General features: G+C 32.4%; 1 protein-coding gene across 3 annotated transcripts in view; it reads left to right on the top strand.

Moving 5' to 3' along the window:
* The window catches only part of LOC116851341 (vacuolar protein sorting-associated protein 45), a 132,174-nt gene that overhangs the window by 88,115 nt on the left and 28,516 nt on the right, over window positions 1-15,543 (top strand). The window contains exon 7 of one of the 3 annotated variants that reach the window (XM_032830660.1): window positions 5,946-7,620. The exons of the other annotated variants lie outside the window; for them this stretch is intronic. Coding sequence (XP_032686551.1) covers window positions 5,946-6,098 — 153 coding nt within the window. The 3' untranslated portion in view covers window positions 6,099-7,620. Of the gene's footprint in view, window positions 1-5,945; window positions 7,621-15,543 lie in introns of those variants that run through there. 3 annotated transcript variants of the gene reach the window in all.

The following is a 15,543-nucleotide window of genomic DNA, read 5'->3' as shown; positions in this document are numbered from 1 at the left end:
ATTGAATAAGAGAGCCACCTCCTTATAAGATCTATGGCGATCACCCCATCCACGCATCATCAAAATAGATATTCGTTCACGCTCATTTAGATGTTGCATTTTTAAACGTAAAGCTCTCTCGATAAGTATTTGTTATAATCGAAGTAACGCGTCTCTAAAGAATTAAATTATGATGGAAACCACTTGAGATAAACTGCATAAATTTTATTTTGATCAAGCTCAGTTGCGCCAAGATGAGAACGGTGCATGAAGCTTCGGTATCGCATTAAAATAATTAATTAATTAATTAAATAAGTCGAATATCCTGTAGCGTTTGGAGTGCTTGATTCGTATATCATTTTTTAATAATACATTGTGCGACAAGTGCGAGAAGTTCGCTGTTGCCGATTTGTACGGGTGATCGCACGAGCACCCCAAACGTGAGAGGCGAGGGGACTCACGATAATCAAGCACCCCAAACATGAGAGGTGAGGGAGGGGGGTTGGTACCCCTTATGTCAAAAGATAGCCCTTCTGATCTAATTCTCAAGATCAAGGTCATTGGAGGTTGTTCCGTTTATTTTCATTTCTTCGTAAAAATGCTAATGCCGGCGATCCTCTAACTTTGAAGCATTATAACTTGAAAAGTACTTCATGAAAAAATATTTTATTATAGCGTTTTGGAAAGCTCTCGAGATGTGCTATAAGAATATGCAATGAAAAATGGGGTGTTCCATTTAAAAAAATTAATGTGACCTTGACCTGACCTTCGCTACGCAACCCAAGGTCAAACTGATGTGATCAGTAAATACATCTTTTTAAACGCCACAACTTTTGTCTGAAACATTTTTTTGTAAAACTTATATTTTTCCTGATATTCGGGCGTCCCGGTACTTTCCGAACACCCTGTATATATATATATATATATATATATATATATATATATTATATATGTATATAATATATATACATATATGTACAGGATATCCCACTATGGTCACACTTTGCGAGAGCATAAAACAGATTGAGGTGAACAAGAAAGTCCTGTGCCGTTTTACGATATTCGCAATGGTTTTCGAGAAATTAATTATTTTGTCTGAGCTAATAAGCGTACAGGAAGCGGCAACCGAAAGAAAAATGTCTTCGGTCGGCGCGCGATTGTGACACTCGCGAATTGCGGCTCGTTGCGTCCTTCTGCCCATAGCTATGATATATCCGTGTGCTGAATCGTGTCGTGTGCTGAAGCGTGTCGTCGCTTCGGCTGCATACGTGTATGTAGAGGTGAAACAGCGAAGCGGCAACACATTCTTAGATTCGGCGTCGATTTGGCACACGGATATGTCATGCATATGTGTTAGCCTCGCTACAGCAAGGCTTATCAAGACTGTGCCTCGTAGTTATGGGCGGAGGGACATAGCAAGCATCACGATCGCGCGCCGACCGAAGACATCTTTCTTTTGGCTGCCGCTTCCCGTGCGCTAATTAGCTTAGATAAAATAATTAATTTCTCGAAAACTATTGCAAATATAGTAAAACGTCATGGGACTTTCTTGCTCACCTCAATCTGTTCTACGTTCTCGCAAAGTGTGATCATGGAGGTCTGAGACATCCTATATATACATATTTTTTATATTTGTATTGTCACTTTTTTGTCACAACATACAACGAGCAGTAATGTCAGACAATATCAATCTGTCGATTACCGACAATTTGTCTGAGTATTATTACATATTTTTATTAGTAACAGTACAAAAACTATGTGAAACAAAAAAAAAGTAACAGAATGGACGTGAACAAGCGGAATAGCATCAGAGATGTCGTTTCCGAACAGCATCTCTGAACGTTATGTGGGGAGAAGAGACGTTATGTCGTGAGTGTGGAGCGTTAAGTAACTCAGTGGTTCAGAGTAGTCGCTCGGCAAGCGAAAGATCCAGGTACGATTCTCCGTCTTAGCAAACAACGTTTTCGATATTTTTCTTTCTCCGGAACGAAACACAAATGTACGTCATGAATGATAGATCCTCTATTAACAGCTTCTTGAAATTTCAGAAGAACATATTCGGCGATAAATACAAGTTTGTTTCTGTTTGACCCTCCACGCATAATATTTTCTATATAATTGCAAAATAGATTTTATCTAAAAAATAAAACAGGCCTTATATTTAAAAAATAAAAGTCAGAAATAAGAAAATTAATACGGTTCGAGTATAAATAAACGTATGATGTAAATCAGTATTCTTACTTATTAATGTTTATTACTTACTATTGTTATAATGTCGCATGCCCATTTATATTTAACTAATATTATTTTTTATATTTTTTAATTATACTTTACCTTCCTAAAACAATGTTGCCTAAAACAATGCTTCCTAAAACATTAATAAGAGACGAAAGTGGAAACTTTTTTTCCATTTTTCCAATACTCATTTACTTTTATACTTTAAATTTATATTTCCTCCTTCGTTATCCACAATACAAATTTCGTCTCCATAATTATCTTTTTCAACATCAATGTCATACACATCTACGAATTAAACATCATGCGGTTCTGATGGATCGTCAAAATCAAGTCCTCACTCGTATTCAATGGCAACATCATCATTGTCTACATTTCTTATTAAATTGTATCATGGAACACTACTTCGCGATGATTGGCAAGAGTGATAGCAAAATTTACAATGTTGAATGTTACAATTAACAAATTTATAACATTTGCCATCTTTATCGACATCACGTATAAATACAAATGCTTGAAAAAATTTTGTTTGAAAATTACTCACAAATAGCACTACTCAAATAACATTTAAATGAATTCAACAGATTCTTTTTATATTCATTCAGTACATGACACAGGGCTGCACTAATAATAAAGATATTAAAAATGAAGATGACATATCAGTCCGGAAACTGGGACGTCTAATCCTGAGATCGATACATTCTTGCATATATTAATGTATCTATTATATTTATTCCACTGCGCTGCATCTAGTTAGGAAAGGTTATCTAGTCGGTAATTTTTCTTATTTTACTAGATATTAGACTTTTGAATACTCTCGCAAACATCGAAAATTTTTATATAAAAATTGCACTGATGCATTACATATAAATGATTTAGAGTTTATACATATTATAAGCAATGATAAAAAAGACATGCAATGCGTAATAATTTGGTATTTTTTTATGCATTCATTAATGTAAGTGAATATTTACATTCTATTCTATGAATATATAGAATAAATGTCCCAAAATATATCTTAGGGATATCGTGATATTTATATGATATCCTTCAGATATATACTTGTTCTATATATACTTATTTTCATAAATAGTCAATTGCTTATAATATATTAGTGCAACTATTTATTTTACTGCTATTTATGAAAAGTGCTGAAAAATTGTTTCGTTATTAAGTTTGTCTGCTTTATAATTCTGCTAAATTTCAGATTTTTTTTAATTTTTGCGTTGCCGAATGTCCATTGTTAGTAGATTTATAACAGCACTAAAGGAGCGTGCTCAATTTTAACCCTTACTGGTCACATAAGATGTACAGCACCCCAAGCAATTTTCAATTTCAAATTACGCGCTCTTAAACATTCAAAATAGGATCAGAGGCGCCGCCAACCGTTAGTCAAGATTCTCTACTATACGTTTGAACATTTTGGTTGACTCGGCGAGGCGTCAGTGTGCAATCCATAAAGCAGGAACGGGGTGTAGTAAACTGTGAAATAACTTTTTTTCAAGACCCATTTATAAACTATTTTTTTTTTTTCAAAAAATACAGGTATTAAGCAGTAAAGTTTTGAAGTTTTCAGACTTTAATATTATTATTTGAAAATTTGGCGAATTTTTGAAAAAAAATTCATTTTTCCAAAACTCTTAATTTAACGCTAAATCTAAATATATTATTTTTTATTTATTTTTTTTAACTATTGGAGCATGTTTTTATGACTTTCAAGAATATATCAACTCCATTAAATAATTTAAAAATGTAATCTGATTGTGAAAATGGTAACACGAAAATGATATTGGGGTGTGCCACACTTCATGTGACCAACTTGTACGATTAGGAAGTGTGACCAGTAAGAGTTAAACTGCGAATTTGCGGAAACATTTCTTGCACCGTTTTCGAATAGCAGTTGTTATTGCTATACTAATTCTACATGTCGGCAAAATCGGTGATCCGAGAGTCTGTGCTTCCCTTGAGTACAAGTCGCGGTGTGAGTAATGTGTCGCGGACGGTGGGGCGGCACTGATCTTATTTGCAGTCTTAAAATTAGGTGGTTTTAACGCTATTGGTACTTATAATGTAGTCTTAATCCTAAACGATCGATATATTATAACTACGGCGGTCTTAACTCTCAAATTCCACACTCCGACCGCGCAACCGTAACTTCCACACTAGTACGAATTTAGCTTTTACGTTTTCAGTCCTTAATATTTTTATAAAGGATAAAGGAATATTAAGTTATATATGTTTTTTATAGGAAATTTTAGGGAATCGAGTAGTATAAAAAAAAAAACTCAAATTGTGCACGACAAATTTATTTTAATAATAAAAATTAAGGTTTTCGTAAGAGAGATTTTAGAAAAATGACTTTTTTTAACCGTATTTTTTCTAATTTAATAAAATTCAATTGTTTATATAGACTTTTAAAGTTAACAAAATATACTTGAAGGAAAAATTATTGGAAATTGAATTAAATAAAAGGAAATATTTTTTATGTCAGCTTGAAGTTGGATTTTTTTAGAAGGAAAATAAATGAAAATGCGAGACGTATGTAGGAAAATATCGTTTAATTGTTGCACATTCTACGCATAAATGCGAGACATGTATACCCAGTAAGCAATCTGTGCGCAGACTGACGTCAGATTGGTGACAGATTCGAGCAGAATCTGTCGACAGATCCATAGATATCTGCGTCCCCAATCTACTGTTAGATTGTCGATAGAGTCTGCTGAACAGGCTCTGACAGTTCGGCGACAGAATGCGCGCAGATCCTGCTGCCGTTAGAGTCTGTCAGCAGACTCTACGAACAAACTGTCTCTAATTTGCCGTTAAAATCTGATAAACAAATACTGCGTGCAATCTGTTATCTTTTTTTCACAAATACTGTTAACAGACTCTGCGCAAAATTTGATTACGCAGGGCTATCTGGGTAGAAAAACGTTTAACCCTTACTGTGTAACGTCTTTTCTGGCACCTTAAACGTGTAACGTCGGGTATCTCGTGTCCGATGCTTAAAAAAGTACATTAAAGTGTTCTAAAAAATCTGAAAAAATTCATGTTACCTTATTAATTATCCTACTTTAAGGATCAATCGATATATTCCCGATTTTTTCATTTGTTTAAACAATATATTTATATAAATAAAAACGTGAAAAATATTTTTTTTTTTTCAAAAAATCGTAACTTTGTCAAAAATTAATGCATTTTAAAAATTCGAACGGGAAATTAAAGCTTAAAAATAGTACTTTAAAGAGAAAAGTAGTAGAAGTATGTATAAATTAATGGGATGCTTAAGTTTTGAGCATCAAAATCACGTTTTTTGAAAGTACGTAAATAGGTACAAATTACAGTAAAATACACATTTTATTCATTTTTAATCAATTTTATTTATGAAAATGACATCAAATACAATTTACAATAATAATAAAAACACATCAAAATTTGAAAACAGAACACGTGTTTACTTAAAAGTTAGGTTAGGAAACTCTAATAGATTAATATTTATAGATAACTAAGATTAATTTATCAATTCCTAATGAAAACACATAAATTTTTAGTAAAAAAAACATCCAAATTAAAATAAACATTTTACTCACCTGCAATTTTAAATCAACGTAACATGTAACGTCGGGTCACTTGTGCACTTTTAAAATTTTGGTTGGCTCTCACGACTGCTGTTTACACACTAGACCGTCGGCGCTTGGGGAGCTAGTAGCTTAGTAGTATACAATTTTTTTCAGTATAGTTTGGTCCCGCCTCTCCTACCCCCCTTCGAGCTACAGGGGACAGTCACTTTTGCCAGGGCACGAGTGACCCGACGTTACACGGTAAGGGTTAATCTTACAATTGTATTCTTAAGAAACAATAGGGAAAAAAGTGTGCATAAAAAATAATAACATTTATATATTTTTCATGAAATTCAATTTGTAATAAAAACTAGTACATACATAAAAATACTTATTTTTTATTGAAATTGAGCAAAAACTTTGTTGAAGAAATAAATGTAAAATTTCTCTGACGCCGATTCCGCACTCGCTATATCCACACAGGTGCGAATTCGCATCAACTCGAATTTTCACAGTCGCTACTTTGCGTGTTTTGGTAGGAATGACTCCGAGAACGGTTACATCGTACATACAGTAGGGACTAAATAAGTTTGTTGTAGTGGAGACAAAGCGATATATTAACTCGCTGACAAATAACAGCAAAGGGAAATTTTTACTGGTGCAAATTCGCACCAGTGTGAAATTTGAGGGTTAATTCTACGCGGTCGGTACTCATGTCTAGTGCAGTCTTAATACAATTGGTGTTGTTGAAACTCGCGGCGCGGTCGCGGCTTCACGCGCGAGCGAATGTGGTGATGAAGTCAACGAGACGATCGCGAAGAGCCGTGAAGAGTTGAAAGAGCTTGGTAGAGCTGATGAGTGCAGCAATCCGTGGTCTCCGACGGTGGACGCCAAGAATTTTTGACGAAGACGCCAAACTAGCTATTCTCGGATCGTCGAGGCGTAAATCAAGTTCTCGTTTTTGTTCGGGAACGATAGAAGACGCTGAGTTTAGTTCAGGAATTCCTATGTAGCGAATTAAGACTCAGGACGGAGAGTAAGCCGGTAACGCCCGGTATCGACTAGCAGCTATTCAAGGAAATCGCGGCTGTCAGAATTAGATAACAACTCACGGCGATCTACTCTCGATGCTGCAATTCAGCCGCCTTTTAACCGCCAAAGCGACGTCAGTAACTCATGCCTGGTGGCATGTGTTAGATGTCACGGCCACCGGTGAGCGCGCAATTTGAAATGTTTAAGTGACGTAAAACACTAGTTACAGCCTGACTGGTGATCAGTCGGACTGCTCGTGGCGATGCAGACTATTGCACCATCATAATGTCATAGTAATGGTTATTGAGATTTAGAAGTAGAATAATAACATTGCAAATGCACCAATCGAAAAAGAATAATATATGTAACTAATAATCAATCGGAAATATATAAATATACAAGGTGTTTCAATTTAATCGCCCCAGGCTAATATCTCAGAAACAGTGGCATTTTAGAAAAAAATGCTTTAAATAGGATTTATATCTTTTTAAATAACGTTAATGTGTTCAAAAAATTTTGAAAAATTTACTTAAATTCATTGAAGTATTAATCAAATATCCAAATTATCATGTAAATTAAATAAAAGTTTATTTTGAATATTTTATTTTTATTGTTTTTGGAGAAAGTTGGGGAAAGAGAGAGAGCGAGAAAGAGAGGGCGAGAGAGAAAGAGAGAGAAAAAAAGAGAAAGGGGTGAGAAAAAAAGATCATATATTAGCCTCATGCATCTAAAAAATTTATATTAAGTGGTAAACTTAGTTCTTGCGGTTTTTTTGTTTAAAAAACTCATTTATTTCGACATCAAAAGTAAAAAAATACATTAATCGAAGTATTTTCCCTCGCTAGCTATACATTTTTCCCATCTTTCGGGCAACGCGTAGATTCCGCGACGATAGAACGATTGGTTTTTTGATGCAATCCATTCGTCGATCCATTTTCGCACATCCTCGTAATTTCTGAAGTGTGTATCCACCAAGCCGTGCTGCATCGACCGGAACAAGTAATAGTCCGAAGGAGCTAAGTCTGGTGAATACGCTGGGTGCGGGAGAACTTCCCACTCGAGCTGCATCAGTGTTTCTTTGACGGCTTTGGCAACGTGTGGTCGAGCGTTGTCGTGCAAAAGCATGACTTTACGTCGATTGCTGGCTACTGCTGGCCTTTTTTCCAACAATGCTTCATTCAGACGGTTTAATTGTGATTGATATCGATCCCCCGTGATACTTTCGTTCGGTCTGAGTAGCTCATAATAAACGACGCCGTGCATATCCCACCAAATGCAAAGCATTGCTTTGTGGCCATGAATATTTCTCTTTGGTGTGGATGTCGATGGTTGGCCAGGGTCTACCCATGATTTTCTTCGTTTAGGATTATCGAAGTATATCCATTTTTCATCGCCAGTCACTATGCGCCACAAAAAACTCTTCTTTTTCTGCCTGGCGAGCAGAGAAATAGAGATGTTTAAGCGATTCGCAATGGCATTTGCGGTTAATTCGTGTGGTACCCATTTTCCCTCCTTTTGAATTTTTCCCATTGCATGTAGACGTTTGGAAACAGCCATCGGAGTAACATTTAATGCTGCAGACAATTCTTGGAGCGTTTGAGTAGAGTTTTCGTCCAATAATGCCTGCAAATCGGTGTCTTCAAACTTTTTCGGTTGGCCTGAGCGTTCTTTATCATTGACATCAAAATCACCACTCTTAAATCGCTGAAACCATACTTGGCATGTTCTTTCCGATGGAGCATAATTGCCATAAGCTTCGAAAAGCAATTTATGAGCTGCAGCTGCAGTTTTTTTCAAGTCAAAGTAATGAAGCAGCACATGTCGAAAAAACAACTTATCACGTTCTATATTTAATCAAAAGAAAAAATAGCACTGCTCGCTTAAATGAATCTCTTCGCACTGAATTTTATTGACAAATGTCTAACCTCTAAAATGCAGTCAGTTTCAGATGTCAAAATAAATTACACCTACAACTAACGTCATCTAACTGTGAGCCTCAGGAACTAAGTTTACCACCTAATAGTTTCTATAGAAATTTAACTTATATAAGAAAAATTATTTCAGAAATTCTTTACTATAGAACTATATGGTAGCTGAAGAAAAAAATTATGCAATAATTGTCACTCAGAAAGAAGGTATACCCACATAGCAGAAATGTTCAAAATATATCATTAGGATATCCTGAAGATATCGCAACATCTCTAAGATATCCCTATGTATTTTGAACATTTCTGCTGTGTGGGATAATTATAATATAATATTATATTATAATATGTTATATTATATTATATTATAATTATATATTAATAATATATTATATTATAATATAATATATTATTATAGTACGTAAAAACAAAATATATTTTGGGAGAAGTAAAAGCATCAAAATTAGGATAAAATTATGTGTTTTCATTGTATATCTCATAAAATATGAATAGATAAGATAAGAAGCAGAAATATTTGATATTTTCTGAGTTTAAAAATATATTTCGCTATTCGAACGCATAGTAATTTTTCCAAAATCTAGTTAAGACGAAAATTTTAAAATAATCTAAACTTTAAAATATGTTTACTTTCAATAAAATAATGAATATATACAAAAAACATGTTTTTCAACATTGGAGTTTGAATAAGAGGGAACTGGACTGATGAGTCATAAGCGTTCGCTGCTAATTTGAGTCGCTCATTAGATGAACAGGAACTAACTGTACCCAACAAACTTCTGATTTGTAACCCACATAGCACATTATATTAATATCATAGTAATATCATAGTAATATTGCAATATCACAATAATATTACATGTTATAATGTAATATTATTGATATATTATTTGTAATATTGCGCAGTAATATTATGGTAATATTGTTGTAATATATTAAATCCTAAGTAACACAAATAATATCAAATAAAATTTTAATTACGTTATTAAAATGTTACGTTATTAAAACATCATATAATGTTACTTGGTACATAATATATTGTATTGAAATATGAATAAAATATTTCAAAGGTAATATATTGTTTTGTAATATGACAAATTTTTTTCTTACTAATATTACACAATCACAAGAGGAACTTCTTTTCTTCGGGTCACTGAACTTTTGTAGGAATATAATATTGGTATAGAAGTAACAACCCAGACAACACACAAAATTTATGATAAAGATTCATAAATATTTATGTCGAATTATTTTTTAAAAATATTATATAAATATTTTATAAATATTTCTATACATAAAGAAAAAAAGTATTAAAATCTTTATTTAAAATATTATTAAAATATAGATACTAAATATATTATACAATATTTATAGTAAACAAAAAATAAATATTTGTAGTAATATTTTGTAAATATTTCTATAAATAGTATACATAAAAAAATAAATGTAATTATTTAAAATTATCAAATTAATGAAGAAATAAGAAAATCGAAATTTAAATTGGTAATATAGAATTGGTATTGAAATATTATATAAATTGGTATATAGAAAAAAATTCTTTAAATCAAAGAAATATATTTTGTTAAATATAATTTCTTAACTTAAAAAAATATTTGTTAGATTTTAGAAAATATGTAATAAATATAAAGTATAATAATAATTTTTTAAATATGTAAAATGAGCTGTAAAATTATGAATTTGTAGAAAAAAAATGATTTCCTTACAAGAAAATTAAAAGAAAATTAGTTTTTTTATATAAAAACTGTATTTAAATAAATATTTGCTTGTTTTAAAAATAAATCAAATACAAGTTAATCATTTTATATATTTAAATAAATTATTTTCTAATATTAAAAGTATCTTTTTCGTGTTTCAAATTAAAGTTTCTTTTATTATCAAAAAACAATTTATTTAAATTTACAAAATGATTTATTTGCATTTTATTTACTTTTAAAACAAGTAAATATTTTATAAATATACTTTTTATATGCTTTTTAAACATACATTTTACATTTAAAAAGATCTATTCTCTTCTTTTAAATAAATCATTTGTTTTCGTACATAGATATACCATATGTATACAATATAAAACATCTTTCAGTCAAAGTGACAGTGGCGTAGTAGGTAAGGTGAACGACTCAAGAACCAGAGTCGGAGGAGGGCATACTAGGTGGCGGCGGGACGAGATCTGCGTATCTTTTCGTTCCAGAAAGAGAAAAATATCGAGAGCGATATATATATACATATATATATTGAAACTAAGGTCATAAAAATATTTATGAAATATTTTTGTAAATATTTATAAAATATTCAAATAAATTTTATAAATATTTTGTAAATATATTTTATAAATATTTAGTGCTGTCTGGGAAACGCTATTCGGAGACTATGCAATTCTTAATCGTTTACGAGAAATTACGGTTTGAAATTTAACAAGCTCCCTAAGTTTCATTGTAGTCATTCACTTAGTTTTATTTGAGGTTCATCATTCAGGAGTATAGCGCAGCGGACTAGGCGTCATGCTATGAGTTTGCACGTTAGGTATTCGAGCCAGTTCCAGTCTAATTCGGTTTAGTTTTTTTTTTACAGTTCTTTTACTACTTAGATATAAATAAAGATATGTAATATATAAAATACTACGCAGACAAATCTTTTATACAATCGGACATTTTTATTACAATAATGACTGTGATGTATCATAGTAATATTATTGTGATGCGTTTTCGCGGACATTGTAACATTACTGTGGTATCTCAGTAATATTACAGTAATATTTTTGCTACATTTTATTGTAATATTGTAATAAAAATATAATATTACTGTAATATTACTTGCTATGTGGAAAGTCTCCTTATCACAAACATTTTTCTCACAGAAAATCTATATATAAAGATTTGCAAGTTTTCGAGGAATTTCTGGTAATTGAAATTGTAACCGCTGGTAACCGCTTGAATATTATGAACACATGAGTTTAGTTTGAAAGTTAATTATGTGATATAATTTAATTGAAATCATATTTGTAAAATATACTTACTACTGATAAGATTTAAGCTCTCGCGATAATTTTCCAAATAACTATACAAATCCCAGAATCATTCTGAATGTGCCTAAAATGGCTAGAGAGAGTCCCAGGATGGGTCCTCATTCTCGAAAAATATCGCATACGATATCTCTATGAAAAGCTATAGTTCATGTTACGTACACTATAGCTCTATCGAAATATCATATGCAAGAATACGGTTAAGAATACGGTCTCTGAATACACTCAGTATGAGTGTACCTCAAGACATTTTACACTATTTGGATTTATACAGTCACATATCTTACGTACTGTATAATTTTTACGTTATATAGATAGTGATATAATGTATTTTGTACGTGCTTTAAGATGGCAAATGTTATAGAATCAAATTAAGAGTTTCCCTTGCCGCAAAACTCTTGATTGATAATGTCAAAAACGAAATGTGTTTTTACTAATCATAAACTTTAACACGTGTCTAATATCCGCTCACCGCCAAGTATCCTTTATCTGGAGCCATAACCCAAACCACCAAACAAATAATAACCGACTACCGGCTCTTGCACGATATTTCTAAGGACGCTAAACACTAATAGTAATACCAACTTCAAATTCTCACGAATCTGAATAATTTCAAATAATGGCAGCTCCGAACTAATCATCGATCCCGAACTTTAATGAGGAAACATTATGAGTTTATTAATTCCACTTCTGAAGCTGTAAGAGTTAGAGAGAAAAGTACATCGGAAGCCGGAGTGTTGCTGACAAGGAGATGACGCCAATTAGGAAATCGCTTTTCCAACGAGTCATAGTGCGTTCGATAGCTTACATGTAGCTAATAAAAACCCTAAAGGCGTTTGTGCCAATGGGCCTTCGTTTAGGAGAAATTACAAAACAAAGTTAGGGTCACGCAACTATGTCCCATGTAAAGAAGAACATTAGAATCTTTTTCGAGTAAGCGGCGTAGCTGAGCCGACTAAGGCTCCCGTCCATACATTTTTGCGCCGGCGGCGTGCGTTCGAGTCCCGCCGACGACTGCTTCGCTTTTTTTTTTTTTTTCATTTTGGATATATAAAAGACACTACATTAATCATTATTTATTTTTTTAAATTTATTTTGTTTTTCTATGTAAAAATAAGGACATTTCGGGATGTTTGAACGCAATACGAAATAAAAAACAGTTTTAAAGTCATGAACTGATTATATTTCTCATGCAATGTACATGTGTTATTTTGTCAAGAATATTTTGTACAATATAAACTTTCTTTTATAATTATATATTTATTTACATACGATAAAAGGTTTCCATCGCTTCGCAATGTTGTGGATGAAAATTGATGTAAAAACATTGGAAACATAAAATTTTTTCGCACCACGAACATTTAATAAATGAATTATGTTGTCCACATACACATGTTTTATTATAAATGTTTGAAGAGAAGCATAATTGATTCACATTTAAAAATATTTCTCTATCGTCAGCTAATTTGGATGCATACCATGCATATTGAAGCATACATTTAAATTTCGGCGCTGATAACAGATAATGAGTTAAAGATTGTATACGAATCGCATCAGCACGAGTATTTAATTGTTTGCTTTCGTCACCTGATTGTGAAATTACATCTGGACAGTTTTGTATTTTCTTAATTATAACTTTCACTTGTCGATAAAAATAAACGTCGCACGGCTGACATATCGGAGTACATTTTGGCGGTATAATTTGTAAATTACATGTTGGTTTATTATTTTTGTCGCGAAATATTTCGTTATACATTTGGATGTTTTTTTGTCCTCCCCAGGAATCAACAATAAATAAAAACAAATTATCCCCGACATACGGCTTAACAACATTTTCCAAATACTGTGCGTATAATGATGTTGTTAATTTGCCCGATTTAGAACATGTAATAACGACATTTTTACATAATTCTAATAATTTATCTACATCTTTTTGTACGCGTACTCCAAAATTATCAGAAAATTCTTGCAAACAAACAAATACTTTATTTAATAACTTCCCGGATTTCGTCAGTGAATACTGGGCGGTGTATGAATGCGAAACTTTATTTAAATCGCCTATGTACAATTGAACTAATTTTTCTCCAGTGTGCGTGTAAGTTCGCGAAACATTAACTCTATACTCACATCCTGTTTGGTCTGTATTAATTACAAAATCGGGATCGTAATCTGGCGAAATTGCTTGAATTAATGTTTGAAATTGTTCCGCTGATTTTATGACAACTTCTGGTGTAATTGCTTCTTTTTTGGAAACATATCGAACAACGCGACGATTCGATATCCTATAATCGTGTAAAAAGTTGGTCAACCACGTGCTGGATGCTACGAAATGAAAAACATTTGTATGTTCTTCGCTGTCTTGTTCTTCTTTTGGCTTGTTATATTGTGCGGCTGCAGCAATAGCCCACTGTTGAAGCAAACGTCGCGTAACTAATTGATTCTTATTTCTTGCTTCTGTGAAGCGATCGTACACATTAGTTTTTATTGTATTTAATTTGTCTCTAAAAGTACCGCCTGACAAAACAGCTTTTTTATATTTCGTAACATCAGAAGGATGGTTTAAATATTTTCTAAAATGATGCTTTAATGTTTTGAAAGACCACTGTGGATGTTCTTGTGCTGTCAGTACGACCTTTAATTTTGTATCGTATGGCACTACTTTATGCGTAGAAATTTTTTCTGGAGGTTCATAATCTTCCAATTCATCGGGTGTATTCTTACTTGTACTCGGCATATTTTCGCATACAACCACGTTTTGTTCTTCTTCTGTATAATATTCAATGTCGTCCAAAATTTCATGCTCTCCTAATAGTTTAATAAATTTTTCAAAAAGTTTGCCGCCAACTAATTTAGCATTGTTCGAAAATTTGCGTGGGGCGTCAACAAATATTAAATTAAAGCGTACAGCAATATCTACAAACAATTATTTTACATTATAATTTGAAATATACTGTGACGTTATGAAAGCAGATAATTAATTCTTCATTAATATATTTACCACGAAAATATTCAACCGCATCCGTCAAGTCTTCCTTCGAAATATCGCACTTTGCAAGAAGTTGCACATATTCGACAGTTTCATCGGTAATAAATGTTGTCTCCATTTTTACTGATGTTTCGTACCACGCTCTCTTTACAAATGCTACCACGAAACTGGTCAGACCGTTACAACGTGTGAGAGTCCCTCTGTGAAAACCGTTAAAAAGGTCGAAAGGAGGGGGGGACTCTACCTAACAAAGGTCCTTTCTTACAAGTGAACACTGACGAATATACCTGCTTGTCCATTTGCGAGTCTCATCTTTTTATAATATTTCACACTTTTATTCTACATATAAAAAATTCAACAACAAAAATAATAAACCAAAATATAATTTATAATTTATACCGCCAAGATGTACATCGATATGCGATGTTTATTTTTACATCAATTTTCATCCACAACATTGCGAAGCGATGGAAACCTTTTATCGTATGTAAATAAATATATAATTATAAAAGAAAGTTTATATTGTACAAAATATTCTTGACAAAATAACACATGTACATTGCATGAGAAATATAATCAGTTCATGACTTTAAAACTGTTTTTTATTTCGTATTGCGTTCAAACATCCCGAAATGTCCTTATTTTTACATAGAAAAACAAAATAAATTTAAAAAAATAAATAATGATTAATGTAGTGTCTTTTATATATCCAAAATTGAAAAAAAAAAAAAAGCGAAGCAGTCGTCGGCGGGACTCGAACGCACGCCGCCG

This window comes from Odontomachus brunneus, unplaced genomic scaffold (assembly GCF_010583005.1).
Source record: "Odontomachus brunneus isolate Ranch 3 - 2012 unplaced genomic scaffold, Obru_v1 Obru_scaffold_172, whole genome shotgun sequence".
NCBI classification, from domain to species: Eukaryota; Metazoa; Arthropoda; class Insecta; order Hymenoptera; family Formicidae; genus Odontomachus; species Odontomachus brunneus.
Note: the sequence above shows the minus strand (reverse complement) of the source record. Positions and strands in the feature narration are given on the sequence as shown.